General features: G+C 57.5%; 7 protein-coding genes across 7 annotated transcripts; 5 read left to right on the top strand and 2 right to left on the bottom strand.

Moving 5' to 3' along the window:
* Positions 1-550: 550 nt before the first annotated feature.
* On the bottom strand, positions 551-990 carry COL26b_011893 (uncharacterized protein; the record flags this gene model as incomplete). Its single annotated transcript, XM_053184546.1, has 4 exons — positions 551-597; positions 651-714; positions 766-797; positions 849-990. 4 exons carry the CDS (start codon positions 988-990, stop codon positions 551-553), a joined length of 285 nt encoding a protein of 94 aa, XP_053031502.1.
* Positions 991-2221: 1231 nt separating this feature from the next.
* On the top strand, positions 2222-3290 carry COL26b_011892 (uncharacterized protein; the record flags this gene model as incomplete). The annotated part of the gene is made up of 2 exons (XM_053184545.1): positions 2222-3183; positions 3236-3290. 2 exons carry the CDS (start codon positions 2222-2224, stop codon positions 3288-3290), a joined length of 1017 nt encoding a protein of 338 aa, XP_053031501.1.
* A 915-nt stretch (positions 3291-4205) lies between these two features.
* RPS2 (40S ribosomal protein) lies at positions 4206-5353 on the top strand (the record flags this gene model as incomplete). The annotated part of the gene is made up of 3 exons (XM_053184544.1): positions 4206-4469; positions 4746-5003; positions 5096-5353. The coding sequence occupies 3 exons, from the start codon at positions 4206-4208 to the stop codon at positions 5351-5353; spliced, it is 780 nt and encodes a 259-aa protein (XP_053031500.1).
* A 1033-nt stretch (positions 5354-6386) lies between these two features.
* On the bottom strand, positions 6387-10694 carry COL26b_011890 (uncharacterized protein; the record flags this gene model as incomplete). The annotated part of the gene is made up of 5 exons (XM_053184543.1): positions 6387-6458; positions 6532-7492; positions 7542-9643; positions 9721-10607; positions 10676-10694. 5 exons carry the CDS (start codon positions 10692-10694, stop codon positions 6387-6389), a joined length of 4041 nt encoding a protein of 1346 aa, XP_053031499.1.
* A 911-nt stretch (positions 10695-11605) lies between these two features.
* Positions 11606-13588, top strand: COL26b_011889 (uncharacterized protein; the record flags this gene model as incomplete). Its single annotated transcript, XM_053184542.1, has 1 exon — positions 11606-13588. The coding sequence occupies one exon, from the start codon at positions 11606-11608 to the stop codon at positions 13586-13588; it is 1983 nt and encodes a 660-aa protein (XP_053031498.1).
* A 552-nt stretch (positions 13589-14140) lies between these two features.
* Positions 14141-15561, top strand: COL26b_011888 (uncharacterized protein; the record flags this gene model as incomplete). The annotated part of the gene is made up of 2 exons (XM_053184541.1): positions 14141-14206; positions 14269-15561. The coding sequence occupies 2 exons, from the start codon at positions 14141-14143 to the stop codon at positions 15559-15561; spliced, it is 1359 nt and encodes a 452-aa protein (XP_053031497.1).
* A 1335-nt stretch (positions 15562-16896) lies between these two features.
* COL26b_011887 (uncharacterized protein) lies at positions 16897-19281 on the top strand (the record flags this gene model as incomplete). Its single annotated transcript, XM_053184540.1, has 5 exons — positions 16897-16982; positions 17129-17195; positions 17250-17881; positions 17943-18232; positions 18296-19281. The coding sequence occupies 5 exons, from the start codon at positions 16897-16899 to the stop codon at positions 19279-19281; spliced, it is 2061 nt and encodes a 686-aa protein (XP_053031496.1).
* Between the last annotated feature and the right edge of the window lie 3793 nt (positions 19282-23074).

Raw genomic sequence — 23074 nt, 5'->3', positions numbered from 1 at the left:
GGAGTGAGGTCGATCTGGGGTAGCGTATCACATCGCTTATCACCACGTGACTGCGAGTAGGGGTCGTGATCCTGCATGTGATGCAGCCAACGACGACCTCCCTCTGAGCTTGGAGATGGGAGGAAGTGTCAACGAATTTAGAAAAAAATTGGGAATATTGTTGGGGACGAAGAGAATTTGATTCAATTACTTCATGGCTGTGAACCTTGAAAAGTTGAAATCTTGTGGTCATGTTGTTGTCGAAGCTAAAGTATTCCTCAGTCTCATCAAGGCTGGGCACAGAGGTAAAGGAACAAGACCATAAGGTTGATGAACGAAGAGGGACAATCAACACTCTGTGGCAGTTTCGATTTCAATCAATACTTTTGTCCTCGCTCACTCGTTGATTACCAAAACCAGGTAATCTGACAGGGTTTTCTTCTATGCTATTGCTTCATACCGAAGTCTTCCTGTTGATGCAAAACGACCCTCTTTGTCGCCAGACTTGGGTATCTCTACTTTCTCTCGCAAAACGAAACGCCAAAACTCCAGGGAGAAATCAATACGGAGACTATCGCTCGACTCCAACCTCGGGGACCTGGTTCTCCCACTCGAATTCTGGAGCATGTCAGCAGTGCACGCCCATCCGGGAAGGTTGGCGAAGGACTTACTCTGACGACACATGGGACATTGGCCCTTGGCTGAGTCTTGCTTGATCCACTCCATGATACAGTGCTGTGGTTTGTGTTAGAAAGACGGGACGGTATGGCTGATGAGAAAGCATACCATGTGGAAGTTGTGGCCGCACTTGCCAGACACTGGATGTGGTCAGTAATAGAAACAAGTCGACAAGAGAATGGCCATCTCACAAAGGCTGCAGTCATCGCCAGGGTATTTGCATGTTGGGCATGTGCCGTCAAAGTGGACTTGGCAGATGCCGCAGACGTCGTCCTCGGGGATATCCCACCGCCACGTCGCGACGGTGTTCCAGCGGGTAATCTTGACCTTCATGATGTTGGTGTTTCATGCAAGATGGGTTATGGTTGTTTTTTTTGTTCTTTGTGTTTGCAAGAGGTTGGCATCAGCATTGACACACAAGTTGGCGGATGTTAGGTAAGTCAAGCTGAAGCAGCTTGTCTTGCTGACATGCAACGGCTCTTGTTTGTTGAAGTTGCGACGCGGGACACTCGTACGGGACGCAGCGTCTGCGGGGCAACAGCAGGGCACCCCCCAAAGCCAGTCAATCACGTCGAAAAAAGATGGCGACATGGCCCAAGCTCCCCGCATTGAGCGTTCGCGTGCCCATGAACACCACACAGCAGCGACTGATTGCTGGTGGACCGTTGGCGTGCTACCTTACCTTCCAGGTTATTAGTCTGCTCCACTGACCAAGCAAAAAGCGTGGGCAGTCTGGCAGTGGCCATTGTCAGCCAACGACGGACGCTCAAGGCGCCGGCCAGTCACCGAAGCGGACCCCGACCACCTTCCGCTTATCTCTTGAGAAGTTCAGAGGGCAGGCGCAGCCAGGGAACATGCCCTGGGCTGTCCACGTCGTGTAAAGTCCCATTGATGGGTTCCCATTGACGCTGAACTGGATTGGACCCGCCCAATGATTGCCCGCGGAGGAGGCGCGATGGAAACTGGAACCAACCAGTTGGCGCTACCTTTGTAGGTGGTGGTCACTCAGATTTTACCGGACAGTCGCTGTCTCCCGCTTTCCATTGCGACTCCCATCTTTGTTGCCAACTGGTCGACGTTCATAACGACACCAGCCGCCGGTCGCCCTTCTCCAAAAAACTTGCCCACCACCGGTCACCGGCCTCCCGCTCAAACAACACCACCATCACCCACCACCGCAAATTCCTCCACTTACGTCTTTCACTACTGCCAACCGCCTTAGAAAAAAAAGGTCAAGCCTCATTCGTAGCTTCCCCTCTCCGAACCCCGCACGCAAACCAACCACATGCAATGCCTCTGCGGCTTTGGCCTTCGTGATTTTTCTTCCCTCTCTCCTGCCACCCTCTGAGGGCCCTGCGTTCCGGGCTGCCCGCCCTGCTGCCGTTGTCATCGACCGATAAACGACCCGATCCCCCGTCCGCCGCCGCAGTCATCGTCGTCGTCCGTCCCGTCCTCTCCCGACCGACCTCCATCTGACATCGCTCACCACCCAACCCAGGTGATTCAGAACTCCTTAGAGCAGGAAAACCACCACACACCACACACACACACACACACACACACGATGGCCATCGTCGCCATCTTCCGGTCGTCGCGCACCGCCGCGAAGCTGCCGCAATGGCAATGCGCCCGCCCCCTCGCCGCCTTCGCCCTGCGCCGCTCCTTCTCCTCCTATCTCGTCACACCCAAGGAGCTCGACGAGGCCCTCAAGAAGAACCCGCCCTCCAAGATTAGCCCGGAGCCCCGCGTCATCCCCCTCTGCGCCTCCTGGTTCCTGCCCAATGACGGCCGCACCGGCATCGAGGTCTTCCGCCAGCAGCGCATCCCCAAGGCGCGCTTCTTCGACCTCGACAAGGTCATCGACCGCCGCAGCCCCTACCCCCACATGCTGCCCTCCGCAAAGGACTTTGCCGCCGCCATGAGCGAGCTCGGCATCCGCAAGGAGGACACCGTCGTCGTCTACGACAGCAAGGAGCTCGGCATCTTCAGCGCCCCGCGCGTCGGCTGGACCCTCAAGATCTTCGGCCACCCCAAGGTCCACCTCCTCAACAACTTCAAGCTGTGGGTTGACCAGGAGCTGCCCACCGAGTCCGGCGAGCTGTACAGCGTCGAGTGCTGTCCCTACCCGATCCCCAAGCTGGACGAGAGCAAGGTCGCCGAGTTCGAGGAGGTGCGCGAGATTGCGCTGGATCACAACAAGGAGGGCGCCGAGGGCGTGCAGGTTATCGATGCGCGGTCGCCGGGGCGTTTCACCGGAAAGGACCCCGAGCCGCGAGAGGGACTGTCGTCAGGCCACATGCCCGGCTCGATCAACATCCCCTTCAACGCCGTCCTGGATCCCGAGACCAAGGCCTTCTACCCGGCCGAGAAGCTGAAGCAGATCTTCAAGGAGAAGGGCGTCAACCCTGAGAAGCCCATCGTCTCGAGCTGCGGCACCGGCGTGACTGCCTGTGTCATTGAGACTGCCATGGAGGAGGCCGGATGGGGTTCCCCTGAGAAGCGCAGAGTATACGACGGAAGCTGGACGTGAGTTTATTCACCATCAGAGAAATCGTCTCACCAACTAACATATGCATAGCGAATGGGCGCAACGGGTCAAGCCCTCCGACTCGCTCATCCGGAAGGACGAGTAAAAGAATGGGAGAGAACCGCACTGCTAATAAGTCCATATTCAAACCCTCAACTCCACATCTACGAGTATATCATACGACTATTTCAGCTTAAACAAATAACTCTACCCCCGCACACACACCTGGTGGCTTTGCAGCGCAAGTTGCTTCTAGTTGCGATACCCTCCCAACCCCACTTCTGGTTTTTCTAGTTTTTCTCATGTACGATATCCGGCTCACAGCTCATGGAGTTTGCATTGCGCATGGGGGAGGTTCGTAAGCCCAAATTTTTCGTCGTTTGGAAGAGAGCACAAGCAATGAAGGCGGGGATCGGCGGTGACAAAGGCTGGTGTACATAGGCGGCCCACGATAATGATGACAACCCTGGGACATTGCATTTGGGAGCTTTTGCGCCGCGACGACGACTGCAACATGAACTGGACAGTGACTCACATGAAATTGCGACTGCGCGGGGTTCGGTTTGGGTCACGGTTTGTTTACCCAAGGCATTGATCGACCCTGGTTTATCAGTGGAGTGTGGTTGGAGCGCATTGAGTCTGCGACTTTGGGGAATTTCACCCACCATGCGCCAATAGTGGAGCCGGATGATATGATTTCGGTCTGTCTCGGTGAGCTATCCCGCGGAACCCAGAACCCCCACTTTGCTCACCGAGCACCTCGAAAAGTCTGCCTCGGAGCTCAGGCCACCTCTTTCCTCCTCAGGTCCGTTAGGGCTCGCCAAAGCCCGCCTTCCGAAAAAGGCCGGTGCACAACTGCAAAAATAATGTCCTAGTCCGGCCCTGACAGCCACCACAGACCCCCGCAAAAAAAGTCGTGGGTGAACGAATCTCGAAATAACTTCCCCCCCATCAACCACCACTAACCGCAGCAGCAACTTCTTTTCCTCTGCAACCCTCCCCTCACCTCACATCGACAATTATGGCTGACCGTGGTGCAAGCGCCCCCCGTGGCGGTGGTTTCGGATCCCGCGGTGGTGACCGTGGCCGTGGACGTGGTCGTGGTCGCGGCCGCCGCGGCGGAAAGAGCGAGGAGAAGGAGTGGCAGCCCGTCACCAAGCTCGGCCGTCTCGTGAAGGCCGGCAAGATCAACAGCATGGAGGAGATCTACCTGCACTCCCTGCCCATCAAGGAGTACCAGATTGTCGACTTCTTCCTGCCCAAGCTCAAGGATGAGGTCATGAAGGTGCGCGCACACAACACCACGCAACAAAATTGCTACAACAACAACAACATCCCGAAGACCGAAAGACCTACGACGAATTACTTCCAAACCCCCGAGATCGAAAATTATCGCAAACCGACTATTTGCCCGACAATGCGCAATTGGAGATCTTGGGGAAGGGGTTGCAATTCGTCATAGGTTTACGGATACGATGGGGTTGTTCTTGTTGCAATTGAGTTGAGAAAGGGAAACAGAGGGACAATATGCTAACCTGTGGTTTCTTTTCCCCAATTGCAGATTAAGCCCGTCCAGAAGCAGACCCGTGCCGGTCAGCGCACGCGCTTCAAGGCCATCGTCCTTATCGGTGACTCCGAGGGCCACGTCGGTCTCGGCATCAAGACCTCCAAGGAAGTCGCTACCGCCATCCGTGCCGCCATCATCATCGCCAAGCTGAGCGTCATCCCCGTCCGTCGCGGATACTGGGGTACCAACCTCGGTCTGCCCCACTCCCTGCCCACCAAGGAGTCTGGCAAGTGCGGTTCCGTCACCGTCCGTGTATGTATATCCCGCTCGCTGCGTCGTGGTTTTCGGTGGAAGACGGAAAAGAAGGAAAATCAGAAGTTGGTTACTAATGCGCGCACCCACAGCTCATCCCCGCCCCCCGCGGTACCGGCCTCGTCGCCTCCCCCGCCGTCAAGCGTCTCCTCCAGCTTGCTGGTGTCGAGGACGCCTACACCTCCTCCGCCGGTTCCACCAAGACCCTCGAGAACACCCTCAAGGCCACCTTCGTCGCCGTCTCCAACACCTACGGCTTCCTCACCCCCAACCTGTGGAAGGAGACCAAGCTCATCAGATCCCCGCTCGAGGAGTACGCCGACACTCTGCGCGAGGGCAAGCGCTACTAGATTTTTCCCACCGAGAAGTCTGGTAATGATGAGGTGAAAGCGGGAGGAAGAAAACAGATTTGAGGCGCCGGCAGGGAAAGGATATCATGTTACGAAAACCCTGTGGTGGCTTCTGGGAAAATTCTCTCTCAAATGGAGTTGCGCGTTGCCGTTATACTGCATCGTTGGGTTGGCCAGGGCATGATGAACATTAAGGCTTTATGGGCAAGCTAGCTCGGATCTGAAAATAAAGATCAAAACTTCGACTGCAGACGGTGGTCTTTTTTTCGGGTTGTTTGTTTTCACGTTAATATTATGGGCATGGAACTCAACGGCTTGGAATCGTGGTGATGCGGTATTGAGATGCTGATACGTAGGACGACCGACGCAGGACTGGACTGAGCCTATGCCAAGCCGACGACGAGGAGCCCAGGCAAGCAAAACCCCCTCGATGGATGGTTCGATTGACTCGGATATGGACAAGACTCCTTGCCTGCAACGCCATTTGCAGCCCGCTCTTCGAGTGAAGGGCGGATGAGAATGGGTTGTGTCTAGGGGAATGCTGCCAGTTTCAAAATTTCCCGCCTATGAGCTCGAGTGAGCGGGCAAAATGGAGCCTCACGAACAGAAGATCAATGGCATCCCCCATGTGCTACAAGTCAACACCACATTCAACAGGTATTGAAGAAGAACACCAGATCATTCACTCAGAAGCCTCATCACAGACTTCGGTCCATGCTGGTACGAGAACATCTCTTGTCTAAAGCAAATTCCACAAAAATTACCAATGCCTGCCCAGACTAACGCCGAATCCCCTTCACTTTCCCTGCTCGACCCTCATCCTCGAAATGCACCCGCCGCTGAACCTCTTCCGGCTCGCCGTCATGCGAATACACCAGTGAGGCGGTATCGCTCATCCGCTCAGTATCCTGAGCGGCGGGCTCGGTCCGCGCCTGCGGCACTGTACTTCCAAACGGATTCCAGCCCCTCGCCAGGAAACAAGGCACGCTGTGCGGTACGTCTGGCGAGTTAACCTCCGGCAAGCTGATCCTGCTCAAGGACGCAATTCCCGAGCCTTGCTGGGCTTGTACGCGAGGCGCTCTTCCATCATTCGGACCCATCTCCTCTGCATAACCCATCAGCATCCAAGCATGTCACCGACGTAACGAAGCAGACTTACCGGCAATCAACCCCCTCACATGCGCCTCCACAGCCCTCCTCTGCAACCGCGTGTCGCCGCCCCAGTACTCCGCCGAGGGGAAGAACTCCGTGCGGTCGTCTCCCTCGTGGTACGGCACACAGAGCATCCTGTCAATCTCCCGCTGCCGCAGCTCCGCCTCCGTCGGCCGGCTCTCCTTCTCGAGCCTCGCTAACCTCTCCCTGATGGCATCCTGCTCCTTCTCCCGCGCCCTCTCCGCCTCCTCCTTGCTGTTCCTGATCTTCTCCTGCGTCCTCTCGCTCTGCCAATGTACCGGCCACCGGTTCACCGAGAAAAACCGCCCCTTCCGCCCCGCGACCTCGGGCGCCGCCCAGTCCCACACCCGGTCCCTGTGCAGCGTCGCGACCTCCACCTCCTTTTCCACCTTTAACTTCTTCGAGAACCGCGGACGCGACGGCCACAGCGTGCTCTTCCCCTCGGACAACTCATCAATAATCCCCCTCCGCACGACCTCATACGCCTCCGGCTCCGTCATGCCCGGCTCCCACTTTGCCGGGTCGCCCGCCCGCACCACGCTAACATACGACACCGGCGGGCCCAGCCCGTCCTCCTCCACCCTCCCGTGCCGCTCAAAGTGGTTGCGCCACTGGCCCGCAACGTCCTGCAGCCCAACCGTGCGGCGGTCCCACGCCGCGGCGTCGCGCAGCTGGTCGCGGACCTGGCGCAGGTCGCGCACGAGGCCGTCGAGCTCGACGCCGACGCGGTACGCGAGCGCCCAGAGCATGGTCTTGGTCACGCGCCGGGTTGCGTCGACGAGCTTGATATTGTCGAAGGCGGTTTGCCAGCTCCAGCGGGCGTTGGGGTCCGGCAGGTTGGTCCGGTGGAAGACGTTGTTCTGCGGGTCCCAGGGGTCGGAGCCCGTGGGCCAGTAGACGCGGTGCTCCGGGTGCCAGTCGCAGTGCGGCCGAGAGATGGTGACGATTCCGTTGTCGGCTTCGTATCTGCGGGGTGTCAGTGATGAGGTGATGATATCAAGGGGGGGAGACTCACCCAAGGCGTCCATGCTCGGAAAGCACCTTGCAAAACCTCCCAACAACATCCTCCTTCAACTCATAATCGCCCTCCCTCAAGCCCACATTCAACGCCTCCGTCACGCGTCCCACGTCGACCTTGTCCTCCGCCTTCGCAAGCAGACTCCCCATGTCCATATCCCCAAGCAACCCCTCCATCCTCTCCACAAACACCTCAAACTCCCTCCCCAGCGCCGGCAGCCCCCCGCCCCGCTGCGCCCTCACGTTCGTCGACGGCTCGCACATCCACTCCATCCAGAACAGCTCCGCGCCGTTCAGCCGGAGATACTTGCCGTGCCTCTGTCTATGCTCGCGCAGCTCGTCCCGGACGTCCCACGACTCGCCCCCGGCGAACCCGAACTCAATATTCTTCAGCACCCCCTGCAGCATCTCCCGCGGCGCCCGGTTGTACGCCCGCTGCAGGTTATCCCGCAGCCCGTTCAGCATCTTCATCCTCTCGAGCTTCTCCGTTTCCCCCTCGGTGAGGTAGCTCATCCCCGTCAGCGGGCCGAGGTAGTTCCGCGGCGGGAGCACGATATCATCCCCCTCCCCGCCGGCGCCAATCTCCCGCAGAAACCGCCGGTGCGCCTCCTCCGTCTGGTCCCGCGTCGCCCTCGCTCTCGTGTAGTGGCTCTCCCGCATCTTCTGGTGCCAGAACGTCAGCCCCAGCGGGTCGACCTTGGCCCCCTCAGGCGGCGCCTCGAGCGCGTGCGGCTTGTACACGATCCCCTCGCCCGCGGCCTCCCTTGCCGCCGCCTTCTGCCGCTTCGTGAGCGGCATCACGAGCTTGCGGAACGGCCCCTGGATCGCCACGTTCTCGACGCCGTCAAAGTGCGTCAGGCACAGCTGCAGCGCCGCGCGCTTCGCGCCGCGGTACCGCGCGAAGCGCTGCTGCGTCTCGCCCTCGGGGAACAGCGGGGTGACTTTATGCGTGGTGCCGTTGACGGTCACCTCCTCCACCTCGCCAGGCACATGCTCGTCAGACAGGATGTAAAAGTTCGCCTCACCGCGGAGACTCGCGGCCGTCGTCTCCGCGCCGCCGGCGAGGCACTTCCCGAACCACGCGTCCTCGGTCAGCGCCATGTTGAAGTCGGGCTCGTACCCGAACCTCTTCCCGCGGTCCCCGGAGCCGGGGTTGCCGTTGCCGGTGCTCATCCACACCAGGTTGCCGTCCTCGCGGAACCACGTCAGGAACGTGTTGCGCAGCAGCGGCGCGGGGATCTGGTAATCCACATCATGCAACGACTCAGGCACGCGGTGGAGGAGATAGCGCGGGCGCACCGGCTCCTGCGGGGGTTCCTCGACGACGACGCCTCGCCCGCCCTGGACCTGCGGCAATCGCGTGCTGGCGGCGCTCATCTCGGGGAAGTCAACGACGAGCCGCTGCGCGCCGTAGTGGTGCTGCTCGAAGAGCTGGTGCGTGTGCGCCATCTTGATGGCCTCGCGGAGGTCGTCCCACCAGCTCTTGTGTGCTGCGTCGGGCAGGCGCATGCAGTGCTGCAGGAAGAGGACGACCTCGGCGAACTTGGCGGCCCAGCCGATGGTGCGGTCGACGTCCTCGTCGGCGAGGAAGTTCTTGATGCGGATGAGCTGGATGCGCGGGGAGTGGATGCGCCAGCCGCGGTAGGTCATCATCTCGAGGTCGGAGGCGGGCACGCCGGGCTCGGCGCGGAGGAAGTCCTCGAGCCAGGTTGTGGAGGCTGGGTCGATGGAGGAGACGATGGAGACGGCGTCGGAGTCGGAGTCAGCCATTTCGACCTCCTCGGCGGGGGACGGGAGCTCGTCTTCTGGGATGGGGGAAGGGGGAAGTTCCTGGCGCCAAGGGGTGTGGATGCGTGGTGTTTCTGGTAGAGGGGCCTCGGTCTGCTCTGTGGTGGTTGATATGCGTCCGAAGAGGGGCACGGTGTGGCCTGTGGAGGATGTGTCGGTGACGACGATGGACGGGTGCGTCACCGGCTGGGATGTCTGCGGGTTATCTGTTCTGGTGCTGATGGTGAAGCCCGGTATAAGTGGCCTCGCTGGCGACGACGGGACGGTGTGTCCGCCGAAGAGCTGGATGTTACCCACGTCGCCGGTGTTAGTCTGCGTGCCACTCCTTGGAGGTTGCCCCTGAGACCTGGTCAGCATCATCACAAACACCACCGAAGAGTTGCACATACCGGAAGGGGCAAATTCTGCGTCACGGTCGAAGAATCCCCCCTCCTCAGCTTCGTAAAAGTCGTGACACCCGCCTGCGCCGCCATCGCTTCGGGATCCTCCTCCCCAGCCATCTCCTCGTCCTCATCCTGCACCGGCATCTTCGGATGCTCGTACTTCTTCGACCGCCGGATGAACTGGTTGCTGGTATACAACGGATCAAACGTCTCCGGAAACTTCTCCCCGCCCGGCGTCGCCCTCGGCACCCACTCTGTCGTGAACGGGTTCCGCGGCGCCTCCCCGCCATCGCCAGGCGCCCTCGGCACGCCCACATGCGCAACCCTCTCCTCCTCCTCCGCGCGCACCCACGTCTCCGGGCCATACTCGCCCCCGAGCCCGTCAATACACGCGCTGACCTCCACACCCCTAGCGACTCTTACCTCGCCCCTCCCGAAGGCAGGCCCTTCCGTGCCGTTCCCGCGGATCTCCTGTTCAGAAAACACAGCATCCTCGAGCCCGAGCACCCGCCGCCAGCGCTCCACATCCCCGCCCTCTCTAATCTTGCGCAGCAACAGCGCCCTCCTCGCCGCGGCCTGGTCATGCGTCTGCGTCTGCGCCTGCACCTCGGCCGCGGCGCTGCGGGCCGTGAACTCGCCGTACTCATCCCAGCGCGCCTGGCCGAGATCCGCGTCGCGCAGCCAGGGGTGCCGTGGGCCGTAGAAATCGGCCGCGAGGCGGTGGAAGGCGGCGTCGGAGCGCAGGACGTGGTCGACGGCGCGCGTGGCGATGAGGTCCTCGACGTGCGCGAAGAGGTGGTGCGGCGGGTGGTGGTCGAGCAGGGTGCGGGTGCGCTCCCACGTCTCGGAGGGGAAGCGGTAGTAGATTTTGCGGATGAGCTCGGTCAGCTCGGCTGTTGTCTGCCAGTCAGAGATTTGGTTCTCAGTTTCGGGAGGGGTGTCGCGGTTTGAGAAGACATACGCATCCTTTCTTGAGCCATGACGGCGGTGTGTTGCGGCGCTCGCTGCGGCACTCTGCCAACTCTCCAAGAGCAAAGATGTCAAGTGACAGGTCCGATGTGACGGGCCGGGAGGAAAGGGGGAAGCTCAGGCCGCGGCGGAAAGGTGATATCAATAAGAGGACCAAGTGGCTCAGAACCAGAATCATCTCTCTGGGGATGAAACACACAGAGAGTACGGAAAAGCAACTCAACGCCTTTCTTTCACAAAAGAGAACTGAGGAGAGTGAAAGACAAAGATGAAGGAGAAATTCTCACAATCGTCTTTCCGAGATGCGAGACATGGCCGTTTTGAAAAGACCTTCATGGCGGCCGAAAGAAGACCAAGGAAGATAACCATCCCAAAGGAGCCCGAAAGAATAAGACTGAGATTTTCATTGAGACATTCATACTGAGGTGTCACACATATCCGAAGAAAGCTTCACCACGGGCATTTACGACATGGGTTGTGACAAAGGGTCCAATGGGAGAGGCTGAGAAAAGGGATAAACGGCCAATGCGGACAATGTGTTTGCCGGGGCAAAGCAGGGCAAGCTGATTGCCGCTTTCGGGATAGTCTTTGAGCTTTGAGCTCCGAGCTTCTAATTTCGGTGCGTCTCTTTGTCGAAGCCGTTTACATTGAGCGCAACGGTTGTGCTTTGTTGTCGCGGATGGAGGGAGGTGGTTTGGAGCTGGATTCTGCGATGGGTGGCGGTCGCAGCTTTGCGGTTGAGCTCTTGCAGTCTTATCTGCGATGGATCGCGATTCAAGATACAAAGGCGGTTTAGACCTCTTAGAACAGATACATCTACGGATAAGGATGACTCCAGAAGAAAGGTGTTCGGCTTGCTGATGCACCTTTGCCATCTAGGCTTCAGACATTGACATCGTGCGAGAACCATAACGGCGGAGCGATGCCTGTCGACGACTCAGAGAGCGAGCGCAGTGCTCGTTTCGAGGATCCGAATGAGACCCATGACTTGCTTCAGCACTCAAGTCAAGAAGCTGAAGCTGATGTCGCAGGTCGAACACAAGACGACGACGACAGTTCTGCCAGCGATGGCAATTCTCCAACGCTGGACTACGATGCGGCCAAAGAGAACGAGCTCCAACTCATAGAGCAAGCCCGCATCGAGCAAGAAACGCAGGACATCGAAGCCAGTTGGCGCCGACGCCTCCGGACGTCAACTTCGACCCCATCTGATGCGCCATCCCTCGTCATCGGCGCGCCCCTAGGCAAGAATCTCACGGCGATCGAAGCGGCATCACGTCTGGTCACTCAATGGGAAGCAATCTACAGCCAAACCCTCTCGTCAACCCCTGCCGGCGCGCCCTCCGTCCTCGAATCCCTAACTCAAGCCCGCACCCAACTCGCCGCACTCCAGTCCTCCGTCACTGAGGACGTGGAAACGCCCCTCAAATCCCTCCAAGACCACAAACAGACCACCATCGCATCTCGCATCCAGACCCTCGAGGCCGCCTTGGAAGAGTCTACCTTTCCCCCCGAACATGCCAACATATCAGCGGCAATCTCCCTCTACCGCACCTCCCGCATCCCCTACTCCTCCAACTGGGCCATCATCTACGCCGGCCACCTCGTCGACTTCGCTCCGACATATACCTCCTTCACCGCCGACCGCGCCGAGCGCCTCGACCGCTACGCGCGCATGCACGGCGAGGGCTGGCTCTGGTTCGAACCGCCCCTCGCCCGCGCCGCTGCCCCTCTCTTCTCCGCCAGCCGCGGCACCTGGGTTCCCGAGACGGACACTACATACGACATGGGCCACTACAGCGTGACCATGTCCTTCCGCCGCATGCGCAACCTCGTCTACCACCCCGGCCCTCCCTCCCGCAAGCGGCGGCGCGGCCAGTCTCAAGAGGTGAGATGGCCCGTCCCCACGTCCCCCGTCGAGAAAGAGGAAAGCCCCCTCGACCCCGCCAACCCTCTCCCCCGGCAAAAGCCCAATCCAAACCCGCTCCCTCCATCAACCCTCCGCCGGTGCCGGCCCTCGCGGCACCCGCACATGACGCCCGACCCCGCAGAGGCGACGCTGCACTTCCGCATGCTCCTCGACACCGGCGCCACGCTGCCGATGCTGCACACCCGCGACGCCGCCGCCCTCGGCATCGAGCGCAAGTCCTACGCCGCCGTCTCCTGCATCAGCGTCGAGACCGCCGGGCCCGACCTGCTGCGCACCTGGCTTTACGAGATGCAGGTCTCCGTCGCGGACACACTCACCTGCGAGCCGCTCGTCTCCGCCACATCCCCCGTCTGGCCTGCCGAAGAGAAAGCGCTCGGCGGCATCGTGCCCGTCATGGTGAAGCCCGCGAGCACGAGCAGCACCAAGTTCTCCGCGCCGCGGGGCCCGCAGGACGCGTGCGCGGTAACCATGGACGGGGAGACGACGTGGCTGCAGAGCGCGACGGCCATCATCGACGAGGCCGAGGGCAGGGACTACGGCCGGCTGTCGGGGTTACTGCCGGTGAAGTGCTGCTACGTGCAGGCGACGCCGAGCCTCAGGGCGCTGTGGCTGGGCGAGGACCGGCGCGACGTGCTGGGCGCGCACCGCATGCCGGGCCAGATGCGCTGGGCGCCGGGGTCGAACCGGGTGTGCGATCCGGGGCAGCCGAGGGGGTTGTGGGAGGATGTTTTTGGGCAGGAGGATGGCGGAAGGCCTGCGTTGTTGAGGATGGCGCATGAGGGTGACGAGGGGATGTTGCGCATGGTTGATGTGGAGGAGAAAGGGTGGAAGGGGAAGAGCGAGGTCATGGTCGTGGACGGGGATGGGGTTCGGACGAAGCATGTTATTGAGCCCAGGGGGTCGACGAGTCAGCGGGTGAAGCGGGTGAAGCTGTCTGACGAGGTGGATCGTGTGGCCTCTAGTGAGGAGTTGTAGATTTTGTGATTAGCGCTCGGTTATCACGGCCGTGGTTGGCAAAGTTTGATTTTTGAGTATTCCCCCTGATTGTGTCGAAGTGCGAGAGTCTTGGAGGGATCGGCGAAGCCGGAGAATAGCGAAATCGCCGACGGCGAAACGACACCTGCCAGATGGCCCCACCCCCACTAAGCTCCGACCGGCCGGCCGCGGAAGTGGGTCCAAGGGCCCGATCACTCGCCGTGCCCATCCCGTCTCATGCTGCGAATGCGAGGGAGGCCTTGTTGGGGCTTTGGATGAGTGAAGAAGTAATGTCGGTGTAGGTGACAAGTTGGATGCCGTGCCGATTCCACCGGCGACGCGGACCGCCGACCTACTCGGTGAGACGGTGGCTTGGGCGGGAGTGGAAGTTGCCTCTTTGAGACGCCGACACGCCGTGTAAGCGGCGGTTCAGATGGCCGATTTCACACATCACGAGGCCTCTTGTTTCGAAGATGATGCTATAAGATGTACCTTTGCGACCTCCAGCAAGAGATTCCCTTTCAAGACAAGTAGCATCCCCAACAAAGACAAATGTCAAGCAAGATCATTTTCAATCCCTCAATCAGACAAGCCCTTGCGATGGAGTCTATCAAAAAGGTATGCAGGCATATCTCAACCCACAAGCCATACTTCAGAGTTGCTTATCACGTCACTTCCAGGTTACCATCATCGGCGCCGGCCCAGCAGGCCTCGCAACAGCCCTCCTCCTCCAACGAGACCACCATATCAAATGCACAGTCTACGAAATCCGCCCACAGCCAAGCACCCTCGGCGGCGCAATCGGCATCCCCTCCAACGGCCTCCGCCTGCTCGACCGCCTCGGTCTCTACGACCAGGTGGCAGCAAAGGGCGCCGAGACCGCCAGCACCTTCCTCCACTCCTCCAAAGGCGGCGTCCTCGGCAAGATGGACATGGTCTCGTGGAGCCAGGAGCGCACCGGCTTCAGCTACCTCCGCGTCCGCCGAACCGACATCATGGACGTCTTCCTCAAAGCCGCAGACGCCGCAGGCATCCAGGTCCACTACAGCAAGTACCTGACCAGGATCCAGGAGCACGACCAGCGCGTGACGGCCTCCTTCGACGACGGCACCTCAGACACGTCGGACTTCCTCATCGGCTGCGACGGCATCCACTCCAGCGTGCGCAAGCTCTACGTCGACCCGGAGTGCACGCCCGAGTACACCGGCATCTCCAACGTCTTCTCCCTCCTCCCGACCGCCTCCCTCTCCCCCGCCGCGGCCTCCATGACGGACCTCAACGCCACGCTCACCTCAGACGGCCTCCTCGCCATCACGCCCACGACGTCCGCGCGCGACGTGCTGTACTGGTTCTTCTCGCGCGAGGTGCCGCTCCCCTCGTTCGGCGACGTGCGCGACGGCTGGGAGACACGCGGCAAGAAGGAGGTCGAGGGGTTCAAGGCGACGCTGCTCGGGCTGCTGGGCGACTCCGACGCCGAGTGGCCACGGACGGTGCGCGACATCATCCGCAAGACGGAGGTGGTCAAGTTCTACCCGATCTACAAGGTGCCCACGGGCCGGCCGTGGTCGCGCGGGCGGTGCCTGATCATCGGGGACGCGGCGCACGCGATGCCGCCGCACGCGAGCCAGGGCGTGTCCATGGCGCTGGAGGACATTTTCCTGTTCTCCAAGATGCTGGGCAGCTGTCCGGGTACGTTGATCGAGGATGGGCTGCGGCAGTTTGAGCAGAAGAGGAAAGTGCGGACGGAGCAGATGCTCAAGACGACGGAGAGCAGGGGCCAGATCCGCAAGAAGAAGGAGCCGTGGCGGTTGAGGTTGAACGAGATGGTTCTGTCGGGCGGGTTATGGGTGTATAATACGGCTGGGTTAAGCAAGTTGGGCATGGGGCAGAAGATGTTGACTTATGATGTTGGTGATGAGGTTTTTGAGGGGCAGGGTGTACAAGTTCCAATTCAGAAGGAGCTTCGAATTTGAGTTGGACCCGGTTTCATAATTGTATAGTTCTCTGCATAGGCACTTTCTAAATCATAGACAGGCAACAGTAACATTGGTTATATTTTATTTGCAGCTCTCATGTTCATTAGCTACTTTGGTCTGAGGAGTGTAGACTAGGTTATTAAACTATACAGATAGAGCGTCCGTCAACTTCGAATCCTTTACTAAAACCAACAAGAACCCGACTAATGAATCTTTATGAATCTATTTCTCTCATTCACTTAGCATTGAACCAAACTATTGTCACGAGGAAAGATGAATGACACTGGAAGACGCGTGGCAGGCTTCAAGTAGATGTCAGCCCGGACGGCCGGTAGGAGCGCCGGCATGAACGCCGGGATCGTGTGGGGCGGCCACCGGAGGCGACGGACTCAGAGGGGCGATGCATTGAAGGCAACAGAGTCAAGGCCAAATTTAAGCTGGCGGGAACAGCGTTGATTCGTTTGTTCTTTGTGTCCATCTAATGCTCGAGTATGAAATTGGGTCGACAGGTATCCGTTTTTACCGTGTTAGCGTTCCAGCAGCCAAGTGCAAGCATCAGCTCAGCGTGCCGCCCGCAAGGGCCCCAATCGGCAGCCAGCGATCGGGGCGGAGAATTACAGTAAACTCCGGACAACCGCCCACCCGCAGCGGGCTGGTTACTAACCAAGACTCAAGATCCATGAATCCAAACTCAACAATGCCTCTTATCCTGACGAGTCCCCATTAACGACTTACCTTCTTTTGTGTTTTAGAGTTTCAGTAACGTCTAGGGATCTTCAGTAGGGTCATCATATTCGAGGAGGGGGCAAACGTGCCCTTCTTTATGAAAGACAATGCTGAGGCGTAGGTTTGAAGACAGCTACCTACTGCTGCTGCTCTCTCCGTGCTCGGACCTTTGTAAAGCCCTGTATATAAACGCCGGCCCGCCTTTCCTTTTTCATGATCGACAGGCAACTTTGTAAACGCCGCTCCTGCCCGCCGTTCGCAAGCAAAGCAAAGCAACCCCGATCCACTGCAAACCAAGATTGTAGCTCAGGAGGAAGGAACCTGGTTTAGTTCTCGAGAGAAAGAGCCAAAAACCCCTCATTTTCATTTGCGCACCACGGTAGCAATGTCGTTGTCTTGGACAACGCCTACAAACGCCGTGCCGCCGCCGCCATCCATCAGCCGCCCTCACCGTCCCGAGCCCCCTGCAAAATGGGGTGCGGCGTGTGCCCAGTGTGCGGTAGCCAAAGCAAAGTGCCTCCGCCCGGCTGGCTCGACGGATCCCAAGTGTGAGAGGTACGTCATGTTGTGCATCCTACTTTGTTGTTTTTGTGTACATGGCTCAATATGTCGGTTCAAAGGTGTCGAAGGCTGGGTAAGGAGTGCACTGAGAAGATACGGGGACCGCGCAAGAGGAGAGAGAATAAGCCATCGTGAGTACACCCCCTTGTCTTCCCTGTCCATCTTCTTCATGTTTTTTATATCAATCTTGAGTTGCATCAAGATATTATCATGGTCTGAAGGCTCGGCTAACATCGGTCACAAGAAAAACGGCACAACTAGAAGAACGTCTAAACAGTCTCATCAGAGCATTGCAGGGGTCCAACGACATCACCGCAACAACCAATCGACTGTCTATCGATGAAGTAAGTCACCCACTCTTCAACAATCAACCAAATCATCCAACTAACACACAACAGACCTCGCCAGCATCACAAGCCACCACATCAGGAAGGTCCCCAGAAACGTACGCAAGCACCCCATCCAGGAGCACCTACATCACCATCCCCCCCTCCTACAACTCCTTCGGGCCTTCAACATGCATCTGTCGCCCGCCGCCCGGCCAGGTCCCGGGCCCGCTCGACTCGGACGCGACCCTCCTCTCCATCTACCAAGACTCCCTTACCCCGGCGTACCCCTTCGTCGTGATCCCCCACGGCACTGCCCCGGCCGACCTGGCCGCGACCCGGCCCTTCACTATGTCCTGCATCCGCATGGTCGCCTCCTTCCGCAGCCTGCGCTCCATGCAGGGCCAGATGTACCGGCTCAAGGCCCACGTCGCCGACGCCATGATCCTCCGCTCCGAGCGCTCGCTCGACCTCCTCGCCGGGCTCGTCGTCATGCTCGGCTGGCATCACCACCACTGCTTCGTCCACGCCCAGATGCAGAACCTCGTCGCGCTCGCCGTCACGCAGGCGGCTGAGCTGGGGCTCACGCGCAGCCCGGGGTACCAGGAGCGCACAAAGCTGCTGGTCGAGAACCTCGGGGAGGTGAGGGAGAGGACAAGCGAGCAGAAGAGGTTGCTGCTTGCGGTGTGGTACTTGAGCTCCACGTAAGTCTACGACCCCCTGGTCTTCTGTTCGTTTTATCGTGTGTTGCTGACCTGTCTGCAGGATATCCATCGGCATGGTGCAGATTGAGGCTATGAAGTTCACGCCATACATGCGGCGATGTCTACGCGAGCTCGAGATGACACAGGAATACGACTCGGACACGTATCTAGCCTACCTCATCAGGATACAGATCCTCTCCAGCAAGATCATAAGCCTATCCCAACGCGACGACGAAGATGAAGAGGAACCTGAAATAGTACACAGAGCCCCCTTTGCGGCATACGCCTCCGCCTTTGATGCAGAGCTAAACAACCTCATCAAGAGCATGCCGCTAAGATTACAAGAAGACAGTACGTTCCATCCCGCAGCCCCTTGAAGTGTGCCTTTCTCAACTTCTCTAACGAAACAAACAGAACTCATGCGTCTGACCATAAACACCGTCCGCCTCCGCATCCACGAGCCCCCAAAACTGGACGCCGCCCTCCTCTCCTCCCTCTCCAAGTCCTCCATCGCCGCGGGCACGCCCTCCCCGCTCGACTCCTTCTACCAATCCAACGCCGCCCTCCGCGCCTGGTTCGATGAGTGGCTCAGCCAGCCCATCCCCTCCTACCCCTACATCACCCTCCCCGTCTCCCTCAACGTCATCCACGCCATCACCATCCTCGGCCGCTGGGCCAAGCTCCTCCTCATCGGCGACCTGCGCCGCCCGCGCGCCTCCGCATCCGCCCCTGCCCCGGACCCGCCCCAGGACCCGTCGGGCAACTACAACAACCCCTCGCCGCTCGACTCCGCCACCACGCCGGGCACCACGAGCTCGACGCTGACGGGCACCTCCTCGCTGTCCTCAGCGGCCTCCACGGAGAGCCAGCTCGCCCAGGCCATCGCCACCCTCAAGATCCAGCTCGCGACGCAGCCCGCGCTCAGCCTTGACGTGCCCGGCATCCTCGGCCAGATGGGCAGCGCCATGGAGCAGGCGGCCGCGTCGCTCGCGGTGCACAGCGAGGATCCGCCCGGGGTGGGACATAACATCTGGTCCCTCACGGCCGCAAAGTTGCGCATCGCGCAGTTGAAGATTGAGCAGTGGGCGGCGATGGTGGCCGAGGAGGAGGACGACGACGAGTCGGGCGGGGAAGAGGAGGAGGAGGAAGAAGGGGTGTATGAAGGTGTCGCGGCTGAGGTGGGCCAGGATGATATGCAAGGCGTCATTGACGGTGCGGCTGTTGAGAAGACTGCTGTGCCGTTTGTGGGGTCTGAGAGGGACCTGGGTATCTTTGAAGACAGCTGGGGCGGCGGGAATCCCATGGCGGGTGCCTTTGACAATCTGGGCCCCTTTTCTTGGATGGACGGCGTTGGGGATTGGGGCGCCGCCATGATGGGCTCGGCACATCAGAACGGATAGAGGTGGTCGTTTCAATCTTGTCATGCCGTAAGATTATGTGACGTCTGCTGTTTGTTACGGCGTACACCATCGGAGTTGTCCTTGACGGGCGGGCATGTCAGGTTTTGCATTGTTCATGATTTGCTTTTCTAAACACAACTAGATTTCTCGCTCTATAGCCCAGATGTATATGTATCCGCATAACCGTTTTACCAGGAATTCGCTATTACGAGAGAGAAATGGGATGCTCCGTAAGAGAGTAAATACGCTGAAATTCATCAGCAGTACGGTTCGACGTCCCTCGTCGCATTGGCTCCCAGGCGCCAAGAGCCCACTAATCATTCGTCTTAGGGGCGTTGTCTGCAACAACTCAGACGATGGTGAGCTCTTCATCTTAGATCATACCGCTGTTACTACCGAAACATGTATTTAAAATAAGCTGCCACTATCTCATGATGGAGGAACCAAATGCTGGGCGCTGTTCTTAGATTTTCAGGCGAGAGGGCAAGCTCATCTTGGGTCCAGTGGTTACATAACTCTCTTGGGTTCCTTTCCTTTATCCTATTCCTCGTCGCTGCTTCGTCCCTCTTCAATACTTTGATAAACACAAGAAGACCTGACGCAGAATAAATAGTAGACAGTGAGAAGGATCAAGCGAAGGTGGTATAGTAAACAGCTCCCTTGCTGTCTCCGTCTCAGTCTAGCGAGCTTGAAACTGGCCCCAGGGGTTGCGGTAAGAAACGAGAGCGTCATTTGTTCAAAGAATATCATGCAAACAGTGCATTTTTTTGCGCTGATGGAACTCTCCATCGAAGAAAGATACCTCTGGTTTAAGTACATTTGTGACCAGGGGCGCATTGCGTCTGTGCACAAAGTCTGGGACTGTTCTACATTAGCATTACCTCTACCTCAAGGCTATAAATGCAAGGCTATGTAAGAGGAGTTGTTGGTAACATACACAATCATGTCTTCTCCCATGCCTTGAGTTAATACGCTATGGAACAAAGCATTTGGAAAGTTCACTGGAAAGTTTCGACGCTACTCCCCTTTTTTTGCAATTCCTCAACAACATCATCTCATCGCCTGCGTTTTTTCCAGCGCGAATAATATGAGGACGACAACCACTCCAGTCAGCGCTTAGACATGAGGAGATATGATGGTTCGAGATAGGGGCTCGTCTGGGGTTTCCTCTCAGGAACTCACGCAGGTTGACACCAACAAGTCATTGTGTTTTTCTTCGACAAATATGGAGACAACCCTCCACTTGTTCACGGAATAATTCTTCTGTGGTATGGGCTAACTTCTAACACTTACGGGGGCAGCTGTGTCCACATGGTTTCAACAATCAGCAGGTAGGGGAGCAACAGGATATGAGTACGAGTCGCCAAAGCCCATCTTGAGCCAGCTTCGAGAGTGCATTTCCTTCTCTAGCTGATGCAGCTGCAGGTTCGAGAGGCCTGACAGTGCGGTCACAATGGGCCTCTGCTACTAGCCAAGTTCAGACCTAGACCTTTATTTCAACTCGGCGCAGAGCCGTCTCTGCAAAGGGTGGCATAAGCCTTTTTCTGCTTTGACGAGACAATTGTGTACGCCTCTGTTTAAGGAAACCCTTCCCAGACCACCTATTTCTCAACCACCACCCAAAAATTCCGTTGTTGGTGGTGATATCCAAAGCTTTTAGCTGAAACCACATCTTCTGGGCAGGAGCTGGGTGGTGCCATCCGAACGGGGACCCAATGTCCAGAATGCCTCGCCGCAAAGCCTATGCTGACAGTGAAACCCTATCGTTAGTCATGTCTGCTACCTCTCATCCTCTTATTCCTTCCTCGCAGATGTGATTCCCGACGGTAACTACCTGCGCAGTATTGGCTTGAGAGAGCGTGTTAAACTCCAACAAGAGACATCTCCCGCGACATTGCTTCAAAATCCAGACCAAAAAGACATTGAAGAATCGATCATTGCGTACCGAGTAATGCTAGGTGACAAGCTCTGATATTTAAAGCGGCATCAATGGCTAGAGTCTCTGTACGTAATTCTACCAAGTGTCAGGGAAAACACAGGACGAAAACTGAAACGACACCTGACAGGAGCAGAGGGCCCCGATCAGTATATATATCTATGTTTCAAGTTCCTCGATAAAGCAAACGAGGCAGCCAATTAATTGTTTGAGTATCAATTAGGAAGATGTGCAAGAGACACGAGGCGTCTGCCAAACTTCCGCCAGCGTACTGCGGTCAGTACACACAGTCTCTCTCAACCGCCGCGTCCACAGCATGCCAGCGTCCACAGTTCTCATCAGACTATTCTTCATGAATACCGCACGTACACTAACGGCGGTGTTTCAATACGGTAAAGCAGACTTGTCTATGGTTGGATAACATTACGTTGCGCGACAGGCTCAACTTCTCCATCTAAGGGATCATGATCGCTATGGTTACCGTGCCTGTTGATTGTTCTGCCGTGGGAACACATCGTCATTCCACGACGACGCACTTATATGAGATATTGCGTAATTCTTAGAGCTCGCCTATCCATGTTGGCTTGCACTGGTACATTGTATTCGCGCAAGGTGACTCAGTTGGGCTTGCATAGTTGGGGAGGGGTCTCCAGGTTAAGAGTAAGAGCGTCTTTCTCTCCCATCAATAGTTACGAGAATCAGGTCTTGTGTCTTATACCCGTATCAAATAAGCAGAGTCTCTTACAAGTGGTAGCTGACAGCGGATACGCGGCGCTGGTTTCGCGTACTTAAAGAGTCATCGGATCCTACTCGTCTGATGATTCAATGCCAAGGCCATGACATAGGCCAGCATATTCTCAGCCGTGATTTTCAAAACATCAAAGTCTCTCGTGCTCAATGTGCCCATATGAACAGAAAACTCGAAGAGAACATAAGGAAAAGACCCCATTGCCGCTTTCCTCCCCCATCGTCGTTGACATATGAGTAGAGAATACATGAACACCAAATAAACAACCCCCTTCTACCAGCGTGGTATACCGCACGACACAATTTCCATCCTTCACATCACATGAATGAGCCCCTTCCAAGTCCAAGTCCTAAATCTTCACAGCTCCCATTGCCCTCTCAGCATTGTCTTCTATCATATGGACATCTTTAAACCTCTCTCAAGTCGGACCAGAACCCAGAGCCCCCCTTTACCAGTTTCCCAAAGACCTATATAACCAATGTACCTGGTATCAGATCTCGAGGCAAGAGGCAGACAAGAATGCTTGTCCACTCCCGGCGTCAACGACCTCTTAACCTCAGCTGTATGATAATCGAGGCAGGGGGGGAGGAGTGCTGTGTACATGAACATACCACTAACAAATCAACGACCTTATTGCCTTTGGAAAGTTCAAATACACGAGCAGCGACAGAGATGACCGATAACGAGGTTGCGAGAGATATGACAAGAAGGCAACGAGGGACGGAGGCAGCTTCCTGAGAAGAGCAGAAGACAATCCGGAGGAGAAGAGCTCTGAAGAACTCCTTTGTGAGCATTGTCCGGCAAAGCAGTCATTTGGCCTTCCCAGCACCAAAATCCATCGGTCTCGCCATATATCACCATTTCGGTCACTATATTATCATACATGCTTTCGAGTGACGGCATCGTGCTCAGCTCGCCATCATCGCACAACTCTTGCCATCAGCGCAATTCCGAGCACCAGCTACCGAGTCAAGCAACCTCACCACCCAACCTCATACATCACACAACTCGTCAACTCTCTCAGTGTACCAATCCTAAATCAATACATCAACTTTCCCCCTCAGACCGCATCTCCAAACATTCAAAGCGTGATGTGTCCTACCCAACCC

The sequence above is a fragment of the Colletotrichum chrysophilum genome, assembly GCF_026319265.1.
Source record: "Colletotrichum chrysophilum strain AFK26 chromosome Unknown scaffold_155, whole genome shotgun sequence".
In the NCBI taxonomy this organism is placed as follows: Eukaryota; Fungi; Ascomycota; class Sordariomycetes; order Glomerellales; family Glomerellaceae; genus Colletotrichum; species Colletotrichum chrysophilum.
This window is presented reverse-complemented; position numbering and strand designations above follow the sequence as displayed.